This window comes from Mya arenaria, chromosome 17, assembly GCF_026914265.1.
Source record: "Mya arenaria isolate MELC-2E11 chromosome 17, ASM2691426v1".
Taxonomy (NCBI): domain Eukaryota; kingdom Metazoa; phylum Mollusca; class Bivalvia; order Myida; family Myidae; genus Mya; species Mya arenaria.
This window is the reverse complement of record NC_069138.1, coordinates 32822360-32844623: the sequence shown is the minus strand read 5'-3', so window position 1 is coordinate 32844623 and position 22264 is coordinate 32822360. Positions and strand designations below refer to the sequence as shown.

The 22264-nt window shown below is 35.4% G+C and overlaps 1 protein-coding gene across 1 annotated transcript in view; it reads left to right on the top strand.

The window, feature by feature from the left end:
- LOC128224234 (CUB and sushi domain-containing protein 3-like) overlaps positions 1-16466 on the top strand; it is a 30356-nt gene extending 13890 nt beyond the window's left edge. The window contains exons 11-21 of the mRNA XM_052934025.1: positions 33-138; positions 1281-1466; positions 2643-2849; positions 3202-3312; positions 3675-3752; positions 4685-4769; positions 7666-7757; positions 11704-11871; positions 12282-12466; positions 12695-12854; positions 15828-16466. Of these exons, the coding sequence (XP_052789985.1) occupies positions 33-138; positions 1281-1466; positions 2643-2849; positions 3202-3312; positions 3675-3752; positions 4685-4769; positions 7666-7757; positions 11704-11871; positions 12282-12466; positions 12695-12854; positions 15828-15853 (1404 nt within the window). The 3' untranslated portion in view covers positions 15854-16466. The remainder of the gene's footprint in view (positions 1-32; positions 139-1280; positions 1467-2642; positions 2850-3201; positions 3313-3674; positions 3753-4684; positions 4770-7665; positions 7758-11703; positions 11872-12281; positions 12467-12694; positions 12855-15827) is intronic.
- Positions 16467-22264: the final 5798 nt, after the last annotated feature.

Here is a 22264-nt window from a genome sequence, read left to right as displayed (position 1 = left end):
TGTAGCAATATATGTATATTGGTATAAAACAGGTCCGTGTCGTATGTGAAAACGGTACTAGATTAACAGTTTCCTCTGATGTCAGAACATGCTGGGATGGCGCCTGGAAATCAGGAGAATTCCCAGTTTGTAAAACAGGTACTCTACATGCAATTGATTTATAGACAGATTTGAGTTATACTCGTATATACATTATAATGGATTAATTGTTCCGGGGTGGTAATCCTTGTTAACTACTTGCAGGAATCACTTCTTGTAGACTACACGATGAATATTTCAATAAGACCAGTAAGCACAATACAAGGACAACTCTTACAGTTATATATACTTAAAGATGACAGGGTTATTTTATTATAGTTAATATCAACATTCATAAAACATCTTATTGATAAAAGTCAGCTCAGTTTGTTTATGCAGACCATTAAATATACAATCATGCTCATTGTATAAAGCATTTGTTATTATAAAATTACCACCTGAAGGGCCTTCTTACGCATTCTTTAATTGGGGGTCAAACACAATCACACCAGCCGGATGCAGACCCATAAGGAAAAACAAAATAAATGAACCAATTGCAACTAAAGGCCATTCATATAAAATTTGGTGTGTTTTATACATGGGGGGGGGGCTGCCCGTTATAGCTAGATATAGTGTTGCCATCAACTCAGTGACAACAGTAATAATAGCAATATCACCAATATGTACATGTTATATCAATGTTGATACCTTTGTTACGATTATTCTTTGTATTAAATTGTTTTTACGTTGTACATAATTGTATAACGAGATAATTCGTTGCATTGACCGATATTAACCATATTATGAAATAAAGGAAGTAACAACGTCACATTAAATTACTTTTATTGGCAAAACTGATATTATAGAGTTATCAGTATAAAAGTAAGTGTGTACAGATATATACTGGAAAAGCTGATTTTGTTGTAAAAAACACGAGCGAGTCCCTAAAAAGTCAAGCATCATAGAAAATGTCGTAAACAGATATATTGTTATTCGTAAGAGTCAAAACAACATCAAAAGAAAATTATGTTACCACAAATATTGTAAGTTCAATCTACATCTATACTTTATTATCCAGGTATCGTCATTTAACGGTTTATCATTTCATATTGTGACACTGTTGATTGAGAGATATTTGTTTAGTTAATTTTATATCACATCCGCTTTTAATTGGACAAAATTCACCATTTTGAGGTAACTGAATGTGACTTCTACCAAAACGTGGTTTCATTTATTAGTTAAAATCTGTTACTTCATTGTAGAGTGTGGTCGACCTCCAGATGTACAGGGCGCTCTTCCAGAGCCCGAGTTTAGGGACATCACCAGCTTTCCATCGGGCGCAACAATCCAGTACAGATGTGATATCAAGCATTACCTTGTGGAGTTAACAAGCTGGTCCCGAACTTGTTCTGACGGCAAATGGGACGAGATTCAATTCCGGTGTATAGGTGAGTTTTGTTTGATGCTTTGAATGTGTTTTGACAGATGATTGAACGATTTACTTTGCGATTTTGGTGAATAGCTGTGTAAGTTTTATGCTCTTAACGTGTTTCAAACGATGAACGAGACAATATTCAATTCGGATTGATAGGTTATGTTTTATTTTAGTTATTGGTAACACAGAGTGCTATACTCGTGTATAGGTGATAATTATTTACCATTTCTAACGTGCTCGGACAGAGAAAGGAACGATGTTCAATACCGGTGTGTTTGGTGTGAAACGTACTTTGTCGAAACGTAGGATATGATTGAATGCCGAAATGACTTTCGTTGGCTCGTATATGTTGCGTTTTGTTTTATCCTTGGTTATTATTTTACATAATTTTATAGGCTTTTTTCTGAAGGTACAGTTGTATGTCGTGCATACATGGCGAACTGAAGCTTACAAAAATATTTACAATCAGCCTTAATAGCTATGGTTAAAACAAACAATGTATTATTTGTCTAGCGGCTCGTCCAATATGACTGACCAAGCTGTGTACTCGTCCAAATATAGATCCGTATTGTACAGAACAATGTTAAATAACCTATACAAATTCACAAAGGAAGTACATGAAAAGAATATTGGTTTATAAAACAGAAAAGCGAACTTCGTCTCAAAAATGGGGTATATTTCGGGTAACAGTGAACTAGTTAGTTTATGTGCAAATTTTGATGAAACAAAGTAAAGCTTAAACATGGGTTCTGAGCATTCCATTTATTTACTTCCTTTATTTTTTTTGTAAATAAACATGTCTTCACAAGACAGTCAGTAGTAATTACGTCTGGTATTAGTTTGCGAAAAATATCGCGCACATCAAACCTGTTTCTCTAAAATTGTGATAACAATATCTAAGCATCAGCTGTTATGATCTGCTGATTTCTTAACTATTTAACATTTTATGATTGTTTTGTTAAGTTTGACAGTTCGGGGGTCTCTCTTTAATGGTTAAATTGATTTATTTCAGAAGCCTTCAATTACTTAACTTCCCTTGAAGGCATAACTAATGGACATACATGTACACTTTTAATACAAAGGCTAATTCAAAACACGGATACCGTAAAACCAGGTCTTCGTTTGTTTTGGGTTACTTGGGTTGTCTTTGTAAATAGTTTCCATTGTATAGTTATTATTATGTCTGTAGTAAAATCCTGCCCGGCATTGAATACGCCAGACAACGGAAAACGGATGGACTTTAACAATGAGGTGGGATCGTTTGCGAAGTTCACGTGCAACACCGGTTACGATATGGTTGGTGTCGCGCAGCTGTTATGCAGAACGGATATGGAATGGAGTCCCAAAGAACCTCCCACATGCAAGCGTATGGCGACTCGATGCTTTTTAGGCGTCTGTAATGATTTGTTTTTATTTGAGGCGTTTTCGGTGTGTGTTTTCCCTTCAGCGCTTTTTTTCGTTTAAATATATTATGATATACGGTACTGTTGGTTTTTTTGAAAGCGTTACTTTGATTTTATTTTTATTTATTTTGTGTTTATGGTATATTAGGCCATTAAAAAAAATTCAAAACATATGGAACATGGACACTTTTAATCTCTTGTGCTTTCCATCACCCTGTATCTAGTATCGTTAATAAGCATTTATGTAATAGTGCCCATGTAGTGTCTATTGAATTTTGTTTCTCGAATTTTGTATCTTAAATCTTGTACTTGAATATTGTATGTTGTATATTGTTTTTTTTTCAGCTGTGCGGTGTCCAGATGACTCGTACCTGGCTAACGGTCGGGTTGTTCAAGATACCTACCGACAGGAGAAAAACACATTTGGAATAACCAATCGCTATTTCTGTAACAGTGGTATGTGCAACAAGCATGTCGGGCTTTGACCCTGTACCTTGAAACAAGGTCATCGTTCATTGTTTGGCTACTGGGGCTGTCGCTACGTACAGTTTGTTATGGTGCATATTTTATCACTGAATGAAGCATTTGTTTTACATTTCACTCGAAGTATCTTGTTTGATATATCTGTCCCTATTAAAATAAACGTGTTCCTTTAACAATGGATAAAAGATCGGAAAAAAAACTTCCAAACAAGGTGCAAATGTATACTATATAATAATTTTATAAAACGCAGACATCTTTGACCTCGTGTAGAGAATCCCATTCTCTAACATAACTCATATTCATAGCTTTACCTGTTGCTTTGACTTTCATAACAGGGTACGTTATCAAAGGGTCATCCGCTAGAACGTGTCAGGCAAGCAAGTCATGGAGTGGCACAAAACCAATTTGCGATAGTAAGTAAGACGTATGATTTCAGTCATTGGTATGAGGTCAAGGTTTTAACAAACACTGGTTTTGATAGATGCTCAGGTTATCTCTTATGGGTCTCAGTTTTTCTATAGTGGCACGGCTGTAATCTAAATAGCTTTGGCGCAGGTTAGAATCTCTGGTGCATGCATATACTACATATTTATTATTTATCAACGTCATCATGGTATAAACTTGTTTCGTCATAAACAAATGGAGTCAGGTAAGTGTTTGATTTGAAGTATCACTCGAACTTGTGATCGATCCATTTAATATTTTGTAGGCCATTTTTGAATGCAATAATAGCAACAATGCAGTTATTTTCAGCGCTCGGGCTGTTTACTATTTTTGGGTACCTAAGGAATTGGTAACGAAGTTAAAAAGGTGTGTACCCCCTATAACAGTGATTGCCACACAGCCGCCCTGATTCGAAAAACTATAACACCATCCAACAAATGCAAATGCATCAATTGAAAAACGAATGTGATAAACTAACGCATGATCTAGTATAATGTAAATAGACTCGTTTGTTAATCAAACATGTTAATTACCGACGATTGATATATTATGAATGTAGCTGCATGTAAACTGATATATCATTATGATCGTGTATGGTATTCAATATGTTGCTTCTTATTAAACAATTTACGTTTTTTTTCTAAACATAGCAGAACTTGTAATCAATAGATTGCGTCTTGCGACATTGCTGAAAAGTGTGACGCGTAAAGAGCATAGTATTTTAACCATACAATGTTGTTTGGACCGGAGGACTGGCTGGGGAACACCGAAATGTTCACACATCCAAACTTCAGCAATAAGCAAAAACATAAAGTGTTTTCCTCTTGCGGACATCATTTCACAGAGTATTGCATTGTTATATGTATCTTAAAAGCTGATGTAAAACTGTATGAAATTTCAGTGCCGAGATGCCCCGATATGAGGGTAGAAAACGGAGAGATTAAATACATAGGAGACAAGGCGAGATACACGTATGCACATGTAAAGTAAGTTTAGTTATAAAAATTGTGACTAACTTTAGCACCATCCTTTAAAATAGCGTAGTTAGTTTCGCTTACATATTGTAACATCAGGAAAATCGACAGTCGTATATTAAACTGAAGTTCCCTCTGAAACTCCAAACTGTACGATGCACATAGTTTTTGGATGCAAACATACATTTATGTACAATGAGCCCAAAGTCTTGGGTGCAACCATAAAGTCATGATCGGTGCGCACTTAATTTATGGATGCAACCATAATTGTATTTACATCGCGCATTTAATTCGTGGTTAAGTACTGACAGAATGACATCATTTGAGAAAAAGTCTTTGGGCTGAAATTGATGAGACAAACTGAGACATCTCCTCACACTTTCCGTTCCAATCGCCACAACAAGCGCGTTGATTTTATTTTTTATTTTTTTAAGTTTATAATATGCATTTAGTAATGGTTTAAGACTGCAAGTATGTATTAACTCAGTTGCATAACCATTTATTTTGTATAAGTACATACTAACATAATTAATAAAGAATTGTCGAGCAAGAGACAATAAAGGCTATTTTAAATATAGAAAGTATACTACTGAATAAAGTACAATCACACAAAAAACTGATTATTGTATAAATAAAACATTATGACTTTTTTAAAAACATTTGTTTTGAAATCTTAGGCCTTATGAACATTTAATTACATCTTCAATACTATCCGTGTAATTCCGGGTTAAAACGACTTCTCCGGGTGAAATTCCGGGGAATAAATCTGTCTGAATCCGATGACCCTGATAAATATTTATAGTAAGACAATATTTCTCAAAATATATTTCATTGTTTCAATTAATATTCAAATGATATGGCCAATAGGCATTTGTGAATAAGAATAGACCAACGACATGAATTATGTTAAACCTAGAAAAATACTTTTTATTTCTAAATTGTTAGACAGGGCCAATATGCCGCTTCTACAAGGATACAGATTGGCAATTTCTAATTGTCTATATCTATGGATGACTATCAGACTGTTAGAAAAGTGAAAAAAATACATGTCTTTCAATATTTCTTCATCTACATTGTAAATAAACCATTTCAATTTCAGTAAATAGATAAACCGCCGATATAAACATTTTTTGTAACGAATAAAAATCAGACACCTGGACCGAATTCCAACCAATTTATTCGCTTTCTTTAATGTGACTATTCGCCGGTCAGACGTTGTGGTTATTTATCTTTGGTCAAATCAATGCACCGTCCTTGAAAATCGCTACATATTCGGGCACATATCTGTAGTAAGACAACTCGAATATGCTATTTTGATATGCATAATCCATATTATATATATTTACATTATCAATTATTACATTGCTGCTGCCAGCATTCAGCAGTACCGTTACTCAGCACTTTCAGTGCTTTGATTATTATATACACTGCATGTATCTGCCTTACATTGTGTTTTGCGTATTAGAGACATAGGGCGACCCCGTAAATGTAACGTTTACGGAATGAATAAACGGACCCCGTACACACAACATGTACGGGTTGGATATGCGGGCCACGTATATGCTACGTGTACGGGATGAATATACGGACCCCGTACGTCTACGTAGACGCAACGTGTACGATTTGGATAAGCGGGCCCCGTAGACGCAACGTGTACGGTTTGGATATACGGACCCAACGCAATGGGTACGGGATGGAAGTACGGACCTCGTACAAGCAACGTGTACGGGATGGATATACGGATCCGTACACGCAGTGTACGGGATTGGAATACGTATCCCGTACACGCACCGTGTGCTTGAATAAAGTACGGTCCCTGTTCACGCAACGTTTACGGGAAGGAGGAACAGACCCCGTACACGCAACGTGTACGGCATGAATGCAGGAACCTCCAAATACACGCAGCAAATACGGATGAATGTACGGACAACATACGGGTTGGACCGTGTTAGACACGTATGATCTGAAATAACGAAAACATGCAGTTTAGTCATAAAACATTCTATACAGACAAAGGAAAAACTACTATTTACATTGTTTCAATTAATATTCAAATGATATGGCCAATAGGCATTTGTGAATAAGAATAGACCAACGACATGAATTATGTTAAACCTAGAAAAATACTTTTTATTTCTAAATTGTTAGACAGGGCCAATATGCCGCTTCTACAAGGATACAGATTGGCAATTTCTAATTGTCTATATCTATGGATGACTATCAGACTGTTAGAAAAGTGAAAAAAATACATGTCTTTCAATATTTCTTCATCTACATTGTAAATAAACCATTTCAATTTCAGTAAATAGATAAACCGCCGATATAAACATTTTTTGTAACGAATAAAAATCAGACACCTGGACCGAATTCCAACCAATTTATTCGCTTTCTTTAATGTGACTATTCGCCGGTCAGACGTTGTGGTTATTTATCTTTGGTCAAATCAATGCACCGTCCTTGAAAATCGCTACATATTCGGGCACATATCTGTAGTAAGACAACTCGAATATGCTATTTTGATATGCATAATCCATATTATATATATTTACATTATCAATTATTACATTGCTGCTGCCAGCATTCAGCAGTACCGTTACTCAGCACTTTCAGTGCTTTGATTATTATATACACTGCATGTATCTGCCTTACATTGTGTTTTGCGTATTAGAGACATAGGGCGACTACGCATCTGCTATCGACCTTATATGAGTGGAACATTTCTCCTATTTTGTCGCGTATTTCAATCACTTATAAGGACGTTCAGACTCATGTTTCCTTTCATTCGGATTATGATAAAAAATATGCATACGCATTTAAACCTATTTAGCTGCATCAATGGTGTCTTGCGTCAACATTCGTCTTGTTCTTATTGTATAACATTTTAAGACAACTGACTCTACTGTTGCAGTTGCAATGACGGCTACACTGTTGGAAAAGATGGAGTTGAAACAGTTGAATGTCTTGGTAGTCTTCAATGGGAGAGCATCTTACATTGTTACAGTGAGTACGATCTAGATGTAGTCATGTTCAGGTAATTCATAAAGACTAGTATTAATATACAGGTTCAACAACTAGACTGGTATTATAAAACAGAAAGGCTAAACCTATAAACTGGTATCAGTGTATACAGGTTTAGAATCAAGGCTTGCATCATTATATAGGTTTAGCATATATATATTTGTATGTATATTAACTGGTATCATCGTACAGGTTCACCTTATAGAATGGTTTTATTATCCATTTAAGGCATAAAGACTGTTATTAGTGTAAAGGTTAAATTTATAGATGTGTATCAGCAAACAGGTTTACTTTTGTAGCTTTTAGACTGGCATCACTGTGTAGTTCAATCGTATTGACTGGTAATAATATAAAGGCTAAGCATATAGACTGGTGAAAGGCTATAGGTTAAGCATAAAGAAGGTAACAATTTACAGGTAAAACAAAAAGACTTGTATCACTGTACAGAATAGGCATACATATTGTTATCATTGTACAATTTAAACATATGACGCCGTACACGAATACGTATACGGAACACCACGTGTATAGATATCCGTACAATCCATCCCCGTACCCGTGGAAAACGGAGTTTACAATATATAAGAAAGGAAATGTGCCATTTTTTACGATTGTCTTAAAGAAAAACATATTTTATCCGTATCATTTTTGGCAAAAAAAAATATATGGATGTAGGGAATACGTACACTCGCATGATCGGAATGGAAGACGGAACCCGTGCATGCAATGTGTACGGAAAGCATATACGGAACTCGTACATGCAAAGTGTTCGGGATGGATATACGGACCCCGTTAATGTAACGTTTACGGAATGAATAAACGGACCCCGTACACACAACATGTACGGGTTGGATATGCGGGCCACGTACATGCTACGTGTACGGGATGAATATACGGACCCCGTACGTCTACGTAGACGCAACGTGTACGATTTGGATAAGCGGGCCCCGTAGACGCAACGTGTACGGTTTGGATATACGGACCCAACGCAATGGGTACGGGATGGAAGTACGGACCTCGTACAAGCAACGTGTACGGGATGGATATACGGATCCGTACACGCAGTGTATGGGATTGGAATACGTATCCCGTACACGCACCGTGTGCTTGAATAAAGTACGGTCCCTGTTCACGCAACGTTTACGGGAAGGAGGAACAGACCCCGTACACGCAACGTGTACGGCATGAATGCAGGAACCTCCAAATACACGCAGCAAATACGGATGAATGTACGGACAACATACGGGTTGGACCGTGTTAGACACGTATGATCTGAAATAACGAATACATGCAGTTTAGTCATAAAACATTCTATACAGACAAAGGAAAAACTACTATTTACATAAAATCATAAGATTCAAAAATAGCATGTGTGAGTAATTTTTACTTTATAGATCTGCCTAAACATAATCATTTCATTGTTGCATTTGCACAAACAAAATGTATGACTAAAATTCCAGTGTATTATCAAACAACAATTTATACAGACGGTTAATCTTTGAGAGTGCGGCTCTAAACCATTCAACTAGTCCATTCCCAGATGCGATGAAAATACATAAACATAAATATTTGCCGTACAATGATGTCATTGTATGCCATTCATATATTTAATCAATGTCAATTCGACACATAGCTTGTATAATGAATGGTAATTTAATACGAAACTCATTACACGAGTTTTAAAACAGATATAAACGTTCAATAATCTTAAAATTATAATAGTTTTGTATTTTGTATATAGTAACCGGAATATCTTTAAACAAAATATATTTATCCGATCATTTGAATTCCGTTTATAAGTAAAATGAGTACCTAAATGATATCAAGTCAGAATCTCATCTCAACTCAACTTTAATCAGTATCTAAACTCTTTACTTTTTTAACGAAATTTCCAGGTCAAATGACGTCATACTTTGTTATATTTTCATGATGCCATTTACCGTTTGCATTCAAAAAGTCCCAAAGTTTTAAAACATGTTTGCCATGAAAGGAAGAGGAAATAACACATGTTTTATGCATTTTTCTGCTTGCAAAAACGAAGTGCCCGAAAGAATTTAAAAATATTTCTAAATTATATCGTTTTAATTATTTTCATGTATGAAATGGATACCAAAATGATTTCCAGTAAGTATCAAAATGTAAACACACTGCTTAAACGAAATTTGCTTTATCTCAATTGTGACGTCACGACCGGTTAAATAAGGTCATACCTATGCTGTGTGTTCATGACGACATTACTTGTTTAAATAAAAAGGTGCTGGACGTTTTAGGAATGTTTTACATTATATCAAAAAGAAATATCCCGATTCCCTCGTGTGATTTTAATGGAGATAATTATATTGCTTAAATAAATCTTTATGATTCAATCAGAATGAAATTTAACGTATGACATGCTGAAGTATTACCAATTCAGCAATTATAGTCTCCGATTAAATTCGTTAACAAGCAAGCGGATTGTTATTGTAATACTACACATTTGTAATGCAAAAAAATGACGTGGTGGTCATTTTAGGCGCTTAATATAGGTTCATGCCGATATTTTGTATTTTCTATTTATTGCATTATCATATTAAACTGTTTTGACTTAAAAGTCTTAAAATAAAAAAGACCTATGATTTTATTTCCGATAAAGCAATATTAACGGTATTTTGAAACTTTTTCATCTGGGGATTTTATGGCCACGTAACTATTAATTCAAAATCTTTTTCCGAAGTTTTAATATTTTGTTGTATGAACGAAAATCACTTACAATTATAATCACACAAGTTAAATGCGTTAAACACGATTTTGCATTAAAATTGGAAACATTTTGTCATTTCATCAAGTAAATTGTGCGCCTTAATATACCATTTGCACTAAAATGGTATTGAATTGACCATGGAGGATTCTTTATTCTCTAAACGTTCTTTGATTGTAGCCTCTAAGTGTTTTAATAAATGATATATTTGTTATTTGATATCGTATAGTTTACATAGAAATGAACAAATCGTACAGTTTACACAGAAATGAACAAATAATACTGTTCACACAGATATGAACAAATCGTATAATTTACACAGAAAGGAACAAATAGTACTGTTTACACAGAAATGAACAAATCGTATAGTTTACACAGAAAGAAAGAAATAGTTCTGTTCACACAGAAAGGAACAAATAGTACTGTTTACACAGAAATGAACAAATCGTATAGTTTACACAGAAAGGAACAAATAGTACTGTTCACACAGAAGGAACAAATAGTACTGTTATCACAGAAATGAACAAATCGTATAGTTTACACAGAAAGGAACAAATAGTACTGTTTAAACAGAAATGAACAAATAGTACTGTTTACACAGAAATGAACAAATCGTATAGTTCGCACAGAAAAAACAAAATCGTAAAGTTTGCACAGAAAGGAACAAATAGTACTGTTTACACATAAATGAACAAATCGTATAGTTTACAAAGAAAAAAACAAAATAGTATAGTTTACAAAGAATGGAATAAATAGTACAGTTTATAGGGAAATGAACAAATAGTACTGTTTACGCAGAAAAGAACAAATGGTACTGTTTACACAGAAATGAGCAAATCGTACAGTTTACACAGAAATGAACAAAGTCGTATAGTTTACACTGAAAGGAATGAATCGTAAAGTTTACACAGAAATAAACAAATCGTACAGTTTACACAGAAATGAACAAATAGTACTGTTTACACAGAAATAACCAAATAGTTCTATTTATGCAGAAAGGTGCACATTGTCTTCTTTACACAGAAATGAACAAAATTTAAATAAATAAATGGTTACCGCCTTGCGGCAAACATGTAACACAACTCCGTTTTCTGCTTCTGTCCGACTCCGACTGACATAATTAAAATTATTTGATTTCTGCCTTGTGGCATATCACATTTTTATATTTGTACTGTTATTTTTACTTTTCAGAGGAGGGATGTGAAGCTCCGATTGATAATGGAAATGATGCGTTTTACCGAAATGGAACCACATACACTGTTACTCATGAAAGCTGCTCCGGTGGAAATATACCCAGTTTTAAAGGACTGATTACTTGTGTAAATGGTCGCTGGTCAGAGCAAGTCAGCTGTTTGAGAGGTATCTCGTTTTACGTTAAAACTAATGTCACTGTAACCAAAGGGTATTTCTTATAAAATGTTGATATTTTCTATGTGAATGATATAGTTGACATATTGTTTTGATACATAAATATAGGATTAAAGTCCCATTAAAACAACAATTAAACATTACGTGGTAAGATTAATAATTCTAAACTCAATGTATACATTTTATCTTATCTGTAGTCATTATGTGCTTGAAATAGCCTCGTTATGCTTTGTACTAATAATTTCCTAATGTTTGAAAACTCTGTTTGCATTGAGTGTTTAAACTTTGAACTTCGAACACAGAGCCTGTGTCTTAATAAATCTCTTTTTTATCGTCTATGTTTTGCTATTGAGATGTTTCGGATCTCTTAATTATTATTGCGATGATATTCTCAATTGTAGGAGCAAGTTACCGTATAACTGTAAAAACTGCTGACATCAAATGGAGCGTGGGTGAGGGCACAGATGGGGAGGTCTACTTGCACATGTACGGTTCCAACGGGAACAGCGGCAAAATCATCTTACACGGTGAATTTGAGGCTGGTGATGAGGATCTTACAGTTGGCCTATGTTTTGACGTCGGAGAGGTAAATCTTCTTTAATAAAACAATATTTATTTTACAATTGATGTTCTTTGTTTCCTTTTTTTGATGTGTTTGAATTAAACGAGAAATATCATTTAAGATCGAAATAATAACGAAACTTTACTCGTTATAAAAAGGGTCAACGCGGTTATTTGCGTAATCATCAACACTTCAAATCACTGGTATAAGCTAAGGATCCAAGAAAGCATTTAACTAAACTTAACATTTCAGATCTCCAAAATTAAGCTTGGTGTAAACGCACTATCATTCTCATATGACGGGTGGAAACCGGAATCCGTCCAAATTGAAGATGTATCAAGAGGTGTTTATTATGCATTTAAACACGATTTGACTGAGGTTGACGATACAAGCATCATTCTTTATCCAGTCGGTGAGGCTCTTTACTCTTTATTTAACTTGTTATGCAATTCTTACCTTGTTTTAAACCCTCCTCTGAAAATGATCCATAAACACTTACCATTTACTTACAAAATGGAAAGAGATGACTACAAAAACTTCTTTTCTCGTTTTAATATAACCATTTCCGAAGACAGACAGCATGTTGTACACTAACTGATAAAAGAAGCAGGTACGTGAACAATGTCAAGCTAGTTTTAATGCATTTCGCCTTTCGTTGCATATGCTTAACAGGACCAAGGTCAGAAACCAATAGTATTGATGCTTTCTCATTCTTGTTTTAACGGCCACATCATAAGGCCCTTATCTAGTTATTCACCCTACCAAAAAGACGGAGACATCAGTTTGAGAGTGACGCGTATTTAATTACGTCAACGTATATAGCTTAGGCAACTGATTAAATTGGTAGATCAAAACAATGCGACCTTTCCTTGTACAATCACAAACTTACTGACTGAAACTGCCTTAAAGGCCTAGTTTAAGGAATGTTTGGTATGATAATACCCTGTTTTGCATCCACTGTTTGCACTGGAGAGGGAGACCATACTCTGTTTTACGTATATTTTTAACTCATTGGCACTAATATTGACATTAACACGGAAGACGCGTTTGGGCATTTTCAACGCAAAGGGCAACATTGTGACTCCAAGGCCTGGGCTAGTTTTCTTTCTACTACAACAGAATGGTAACATAAACGAAATGAGCGTAAAGCGTTAATCAAGAATGTTATTCGAATGACGCTGAGCTGTAAAAAATGTGCAATAGGTACGTTACAATAAATTAATAAGTACCTGTATTTGGTCCAGAACGCAAACTATATATTTATATTCAGGATACACATTTCGTTAAAAACTGAATTTGCTTACTTCCGGCCTTATTCGTAAATATAAGTTGTGACTGAATTCATAGTAATTGAATATTTTTAGGAAAAGCATGTCATACCTTTTTATTGTTTAAATAGATTTTAAGAAAATATACGGTTACGTTAAATGCTTGAAATGGCTGGGTTTTTAGTCTGAGGTTGGCCTTTGTACAGTGCAATATATGAGAAAAATAATCAGTATGTTATAACCCAAACTGTCAATGCCGTTTAGCACCGGCGTGCATGGGGAGTGTTGTCTTTAAATTTGTTTGATTCGATGTATGCTGCGATAAGATTTATAAGGTTCGGTCCGCTTATTTTGTTCAACATTTCTGACCGATTATTTAGAAATGTGTTAAAGCTAACAAAGTTTATTACGGCGAAAAAGTCCTGTTGAGGAATCCACGTTAACAACAAAAACACAATTTAACAAAGAGATAGGAAAACAAGCTTACAACATTTTTCAAAATTGAACTGAAGAATATACTTCAAATAATTAAACTTACATATAGTGTAACTATTTTTCTGTTAAGCAAACAGCTGTTTAGTCTACAACGGGTCAGAAACATCAGAATATTTCCCCTTGGATTAAAAGCTTAAACTTGTCAATCAAGAGTCATAAGGTGCATGTAGGTAAAGTATAGATATGAACTAATGACAATACAATGCAATGGGACCATCATTTAATATAACATACCAAACCATACCATCAAGAAGTTAAAGTCTCAAATTGTAATTGGTATTTGCAAATTGAGATTTACATGTCTAATATGACAAAAAATATCTCGAAATAAATTAATAAAAAATGTTACTCCTTTATATCCAATTCGAACGAGCGAACGTACCATACGATCGGTTTTTGGAGGGTTCCAGTCTATATAATTATTCAAAACCATTATAGTACTTCACGATCATTGATTAGGGGATCCAAATGTGTATAATTATTCGAAAGCGTGATCGTACCATACGATCGTTAATTATATGGTTAACTGTAATCGTACCATACGGTCGTTGATTATATGGTCAACTGTAATCGTACCATACGTTGTTGATTATATGGTCAACCGTAATCGTACCATACGGTCGTTGATTATATGGTCAACCGTAATCGTACCATACGGTCGTTGATTATATGGTCAACCGTAATCGTACCATACGGTCGTTGATTATATGGTCAACCGTAATCGTACCATACGGTCGTTGATTATATGGTCAACCGTAATCGTACCATACGGTCGTTGATTATATGGTCAACCGTAATCGTACCATACGGTCGTTGATCATATGGTCAACCGTAATCGTACAATACGGTCGTTGATTATATGGTCAACCGTAATCGTACCATACGGTCGTTGATTATATGGTCAACCGTAGTCGTACCATACGGTCGTTGATTATATAGTCCAAGTGTGTTTAGAGATTCGAAAGTGTGATCGCTCCATTCGGCCGTTGATTAGAGGTTCGTAATCGTGATCGTAAAATGCGATGTGTATAACTATGGTGCAGTGATATGTGCTTATTTAAGCTTGTTTTGTATCAATTGCGCCAGAGTTGTAGTCTTTCAGTTAATACCTAGTTTGTTCTTCTTAAGCGGTAACTATGTTTTGTTTAAACATTATATATTTTACAACGGATGTGACGAAAGCTATGACAGCTTATAGTAAGTCACTTTCGTTGGCACAATGTTGCGCGAGAGTGTGGTCCTGTGTGGTGGGGGAAACCGGTGTACCCGGAGAAAACCCTCTTGTCCGGCTTGGTGATCACTAACTAAACTCACATGCGCCTAGGCCGGGAATCGAACCGGGGTCGCCTTGGTGAGAAGCGAGTGCGCTAACCACTGCGCTAACCGGACAAACTATGTTTTTGCTGAATGAACTCTTATGAAACTATTTTATTTTCAGTATGAAACTTTTGTGGGTTCATAACAGAAACTTACAACGATAACAACTCATATTTTAACTTAATCATATCCACAATCACTGCTCTTAAATTAATTCTCTTGCAGATGTTTTATAACATCAAAGTCTTGAACTGTTTGGTTGTTTGGTTGGGTGACGTCAATTTTGGAATTTTGCTTGTTTTCAGGCGGGAAGGCGAACATCCTTGGCTGATCAAGTATATATGTATGATTTGCTGGAAGCAAATATGACTGTTTGAACAAATGTGCCCAATATCCGGAGTGTAAACAGGTGTATTCATGGCAATTCATAAACAATGCACTCTTTTGAACAAAGTGTATCAAACGGTTGATAAAACATAAATTAAAAGTTGGAGAGCATTCGTGTTAACTGAAGGAAACTTACGTTAAAATGTGGAAAGAACATTTAAATTATGTAAAGCACTTGTAATAGAACTTTTGACGAAATCGTTAATGTACTAGTATATGTTCAACTTAGTATATATATAGACGTCATCTTTTATTTCAGTGTAAGGTCGTATTTTGTTTCACGAGTGTCATAGAACAACCATAATAAAAATAAAGTTTTTCTATGTCACGTGTCTATCACGAATGAAATAAAATATGATCTTACACTGAAATAAAGAAATATTATGTTTGCTTTATGCTTATTTTCCGAGTTTTATAGAATTTTGATTTACTTTATCCAAATACAAATGCGAACAATGTTACAATTAAAAATATACAATATTGTTTTGTAAACCTTGAAGTGAATTCGACCGCTGGTACATGGTTTGTAATAGTGTTCAGTAAATTGCATATAAATACCGAACAGTTGTTAATTCTGACCCAGTTTTATAAGATCATAATATTACTGAAACCACAATGAGCGACAGATACTATAGTATCAGAAAAACCTTTCTTATAATCTTAAAAATTCATAGTGATAAAAAGAAGCGAGAAACCCACAACATTACATTACCTCAAACAATCTATCATCACAGATATCAAACTATCGTCAGTTGTAAATGTTCGGGTAGCGGCATTGAATAATTCACTTGAGGTTGGAACAAATTAAGGAGCGCCCAACAGTACATTTCCCTCGGCATTAGGCGAGCGCGCGAAACAGTCAGTTAATAGTAAATTTATGCCGTAAAGATATTGCCGTGGATTTCCAAATATTTAAATACTATAATGTGAATTCATATATCTATTTTGATTTAGTTTGATCCTTTGTGACCTGGCATTCATAAGGTAATATAAAGCGTCGACCAATCCGCTTCCACACTTGAAACCCTACAAATCCTCGACTCTTCAGGGTTATTGAAACTTTGTTTCAACCAAGCTGTTTTTGCCTTGCCAATGCGAGGGTGACCGTTAAAGCCCTCCATAGCCTTTAAAACGCAATGGTTGAGCTAAAAAGGAAATAATGAATGATGCTGAACAATTCTTTCTGTAATTTGGATGTAGCTTGTGCGAAGTTCTAATAGCTCCACATTGTGTTGGTGATCATCTACTCATGCGCAAACTATCTATTAAGTTTTATAGGCCTAGATCAGCGGTCAATCATTTTTCCTCTGAAAATTTCTGTAATAGGGTAGTTTTTCTTATGGCCACGACTATATTAACGGTCTAACTCAGCAGTTAGGGTTCAGTGTAGTTGATTAACACGTCGGAAGTCTTTAGGGGCTTTTATTACATGTATTATAAATCCACAGCTCTGAAAGTATATAAACATCAACTTAAGCATATCACACAAGAGTTAACAATTAATTCAGTATATTTTCTATAATACTTTGAGAAGTAATATTCCTCATAATTAATACTATTTTCTAGCGGCCATACTATAACATAATATAATCATATTAAAACAATACAAACATCATATACAAAACAGGTACAAACACATTTCACATCACATTACATATAATCTAACTCACCAGCTGTAGGCCAAACTGCCTTTATATTCTTCCTGACACATACATTCAACTGGTGCCGCAATTCTAAAATAAGTGGATTTATTTAATATTACTTATAATATTAACATGCAAGGTTGAATCACTATCTTTACCTTTTAGAAATATTATAACTATCATATTTCCAACTTACTAAATACTTAGATACAGCTGCTCAAATGTAATTAAAACAATTACACTTCTTAATAAACAATATTCTAGAAATACTAGGTTCTAGAAGTATAACTAATAGACTAACCTTCAATATCTTTTCCCGCCAATTCCAACAATTACAGACAAAGTAAAATATGATGTGTTCGCCTTGAAAACAAAGAACCGAATGATCCAGTGTTCCCACCAAAAATGTCAATTTAGGGATTATAGTCACAGATGACCACACAGCAATTATATTTTAAAATTACTAAGAAAGACAACTCTGTACATAACATCAAAGCTGATTTGCTTGTTTTCTCCCTTGCATTACATCAAACTCAAAAATAAAATGTAATAATTATGAAACTTGGACTTTGTTACACATTTCCCTGTCTCCTGAAATGACGTCCCGTCATTGTCTAATCGTCACAAAAATAATTTAAAAAAATTAAAACAATAAAAAAAAATCAAATAACAACCAATATTTCCTGGCAATTAAATCTCAATTACACTCATGTCACTTAAACCAAAAATTAATGAATATTATATCCAAAAACCCTAAACAAACAAAAAATGCCATACTTAGTACAACATACCAAAAAAATAAATTTCATGCCATCTTCTCCCCCTTCTACAAAAAAGTGTCCACACCAAATAACCAATTACTGGGTAGTAGGTTCATGAACAATAAGAATAAACATGATCAAAATTGTAATTAAAATATTCTCACATAGCAATCTTTATAAAAAAATTAATACATCAAAATTATTTCATAACTTCTGTCACTAATCTCCTGGCAATTTCACTATCCATACTTCCCAATACACCAGAACTCATGATAGATTGTAATGCCTGGAATCTGGCATCAAAATGTCTATTCATTCCATACATCACATAGCCACTGTATTTTTCAGGCGCTCTTCTTTCCCTTTCTGATCTTCTGACTGGTGGATGCGGTAACTGTCTTTTTCTCTTCTTTGTGATTTCAGGAACTTCCTCAAGTGTTGTGTCTTCTGTTACAGGAAGTGTAGAGTCTGTTTCGTTGCTGAAATCGTCTTTAACAACCGTGTCACCTTGTTCCCATTCACCTGGACTCCCATCCATATTAGCACCTCCTGATGCTGCGTTGGCAACATCCTTTATTTCTTCTTCACCATCAACCTCTGTAGTGTTCTCTTCAATTTCCACCTGTTCTTTCTCCAGTTCAGACTGTAACTGAAGTACTTCACTTGTATTCCTGTCTTCATCATCTATGTTTAATACTTCTGTCCCAATTTCTGCCTCTGACTGATTTACTGGCGTACGGGCGTCCCCGTAAACATATGTCTGTGGGACATAAATCACACCATCTTCATCATCATGGCTGTCGTTGGTGGTTCCACCCGATTCTTCTTCATCTCTAGATGCATCTTTTATCTTTCCTGTTTCCTCAATATTCTCATCTTGAACAAATTCATCCCTCACCCGATGGTTCACTGGGAATAGATGGTTCCGGTGTAGGGTCCTAATTCTCCCGGTACTGTTACCTTCTAGAGTATATACAGGTACTTCTCCTTTCTGCCCTCTAACTGTGTAAACCTCTTCCTCAAACTTGTCGCTTAATTTGTGTTTACCCTCTCCTCTAGCCAGAATCTTCACTAATACCTGATCTCCTTCTTCAATCTGTACACCTCTCACCTTCATATCATAGTATTTCTTTTGTCTTTGCTTTGCCTTTTCTACATGTTCATGGACAATATCTCTAGTCTTTTTCATGGTCTGTCTTAATTCTGCTATGTATTCTTCTTGAGTCTTTACTTTTTCTTCTTTCTCTTTCTCGACATCAAACATAACCTCAATAGGAAGACGTGGCTTCCTGCCAAACATGAGCTCATATGGTGAGACTTTTGTTGATTCATGAGGCGTGCTATTGTAGGCAAACACTAGGGAACTAATGTATTTTTTCCAATCCTTCTTCTGATCTTGTTCCAGTGTCCCCAGCATGCTTATTAGAGTCCTGTTGAACCTTTCTGGGCCTGCGTTTCCCTGGGGATGGTATACTGAAGTGTGACTCTTTTTCATGTTGGTAAGTTCACATAACTCTTTGATAAGTTGGCTTTCAAAGTTAGCACCTTGATCGGAGTGGAGTCTATGTGGAATTCCATAATTCACTATGAACTGATTATAAAATGCCTCAGCAGTAGTTTTGGCTGTCTGGTTACGTGTTGGTATGGCTAGTGCGTACTTTGTAAAATGGTCAGTGACAACTAATATATTTGAGTATCCTCCCTTGGATGGTTCTAATGTCAAAAAATCGAAGCAAACAAGTTCTAAGGGGAAGGTCGTGTTCACACTTACTAATGGTGCACGTGTGTTTGTTGCAGACTTCCTCCTCAAACAACGATCACAGTTCTTCACAAAGTCTTCTATCTGCGCTGTCATACAAGGCCAAAAAAATCTTCTTCGTATGAGATCTGTTGTTCTGTCTATACCTGGATGGCCAACATATGTGTGCATACCTGTCAACACATCTCTTCTATAACACTCTGGTAACACTAACTGTTCGATCTTTTCATCATCTCTCTCTACCTCTCTGTACAGCACACCTCTTCTGATCTTGAAATGCTTCCAGTTCTTCTTCATGACTGTACCTTCTTTAGTAAAGTCATTTTCTAATCTAACTTTATCTATCACTGCAATTCTTCATTTTCCTATCAGGGAATCCTCAATTTGTTTCCTTCTAATCTCCCTTAACTCTACTTGGGCCATTGGGGTACTAGTGTCTTCAGTAATTTCTACTATGTTCATATTCATGGTGGGTAGAGTGTCTATGTATGGTGGTGTAAGGGTACTACAAATTGCTCTGACCGCATCTCTATCCATATTCACAAGTTCTTCAACTGCATTCCCATCTTGTTTCATGACCTCAATCTTCTCATATGGATACCGACTTAATGCATCTGCGTCTCCATTTTTCGTTCCAGGTCTGTATCTGATTTCAAAATCATAATCTGCCAGTGCAGCTGCCCATCTCTGGCTTGTTGCATCAAGATTGGGTGAAGAGAGTATATGGGTCAGTGGGTTATTGTCGGTATATACTATGAAATGGTTTCCTGTTAAATAATCTGAAAATTTTGTTACTGCCCACTTCAACGCCAAAAATTCTAATCTGTAGGTGGAATAATTCTTCTCAGATTTACTAACTGCTCTGCTTGCATATGAAATAACTCTCTTTTTACCCTCTTGTTGTTGGTAAAGTACTGCTCCCAATCCAGTATTGCATGCATCAGTGTGCAATTCAAATGGCTTACTAAAATCTGGGTATGCTAATATTGGAGGGCTGGTCAGTATCTCTTTCAAATCTTGAAATATCTTCTCTTCATTTTCTGTCCATTTCCAATTCTTCTGTTCTGCTTTCTTCCTTGGGCCTTTCTTGGAGGTGGGATGTTGAATCATCTCAGCTAAGGGACGGGTAATTTTTGAAAAATCTTTAATAAATCTTCTGTAATATCCCGCAAATGCCAAGAAACTATGGAGCTCTTCTGGTGCGTTTGGTGATGGCCAGTTTTTAACTTTCTTAATCTTACTGGGATCAGTCTCAATTCCGTCTTTGCTAACTGCATGACCAAGGAAGTTGACTCTCTCTCTGAAGAAGCTACATTTCTCAGGGGCTAATTTCAGATTGCATTCCTTTAATCTTGCTAAAACTTTATCCAAGCGTTCCAAATGTTCATCATAAGTTTTACTGAAGATAATTAGGTCATCTAAATATATTATACAGATGGACATGTTCATTTCACCTAGACATTCATTCATCAGTCTACTGTAACTGGCAGGGGCATTAGTTAATCCAAAAGGCATAAACTGATTTTCAAAGTGTCCCAGTGGTCCTACTGTGAAAGCAGTTCTCTCTATGTGTTCTTCCTCCATTGGTAGTTGATGGTATCCACTTTTCATGTCCATTGTAGTGAAGTAGCGTGCCCCGTGTAAGCAGTCAAACATCTCTTCTATCCTAGGCAGACCATAGGCATCTTTAACTGTCCGTTCATTTAGCATCCTGTAATCCACACATAGCCGTAATTTTCCATTTTTCTTTCTAACTAAGACTACTGGTGAAGCCCATGGTGACTTTGATGGCCGTATGATGCCACATGACAACAACTGTTCTAAATGTGATCTGACCTCTTCTACCATAGCAGGTGGTATTCGACGGTGCCTCTGCTTAAATGGTAAAGGATTTATCAATTCAATTCGGAGTTTGAAAAAATTGCATCTGCCTATGTCTGTATCACTAGTGCTGAATATATCACGATGGTGGAAAAGTAAGGTATTCAATTTCTGTTTCTGGTCTTCATTAAGTACATTATCTTCATCTATCTTCAATTCTTCAACTATCTTTCTTCTCTTCTGATCTATGTCTTCTTCTTCTATCTTATTTAAAACTTCATCAGTGACTGTTACTGGCTGTATCTCACATACAATTGCCTTTGGTGAAATATGAATAGGACAACTTGAATGATTAGAAATGGTAGTAATAA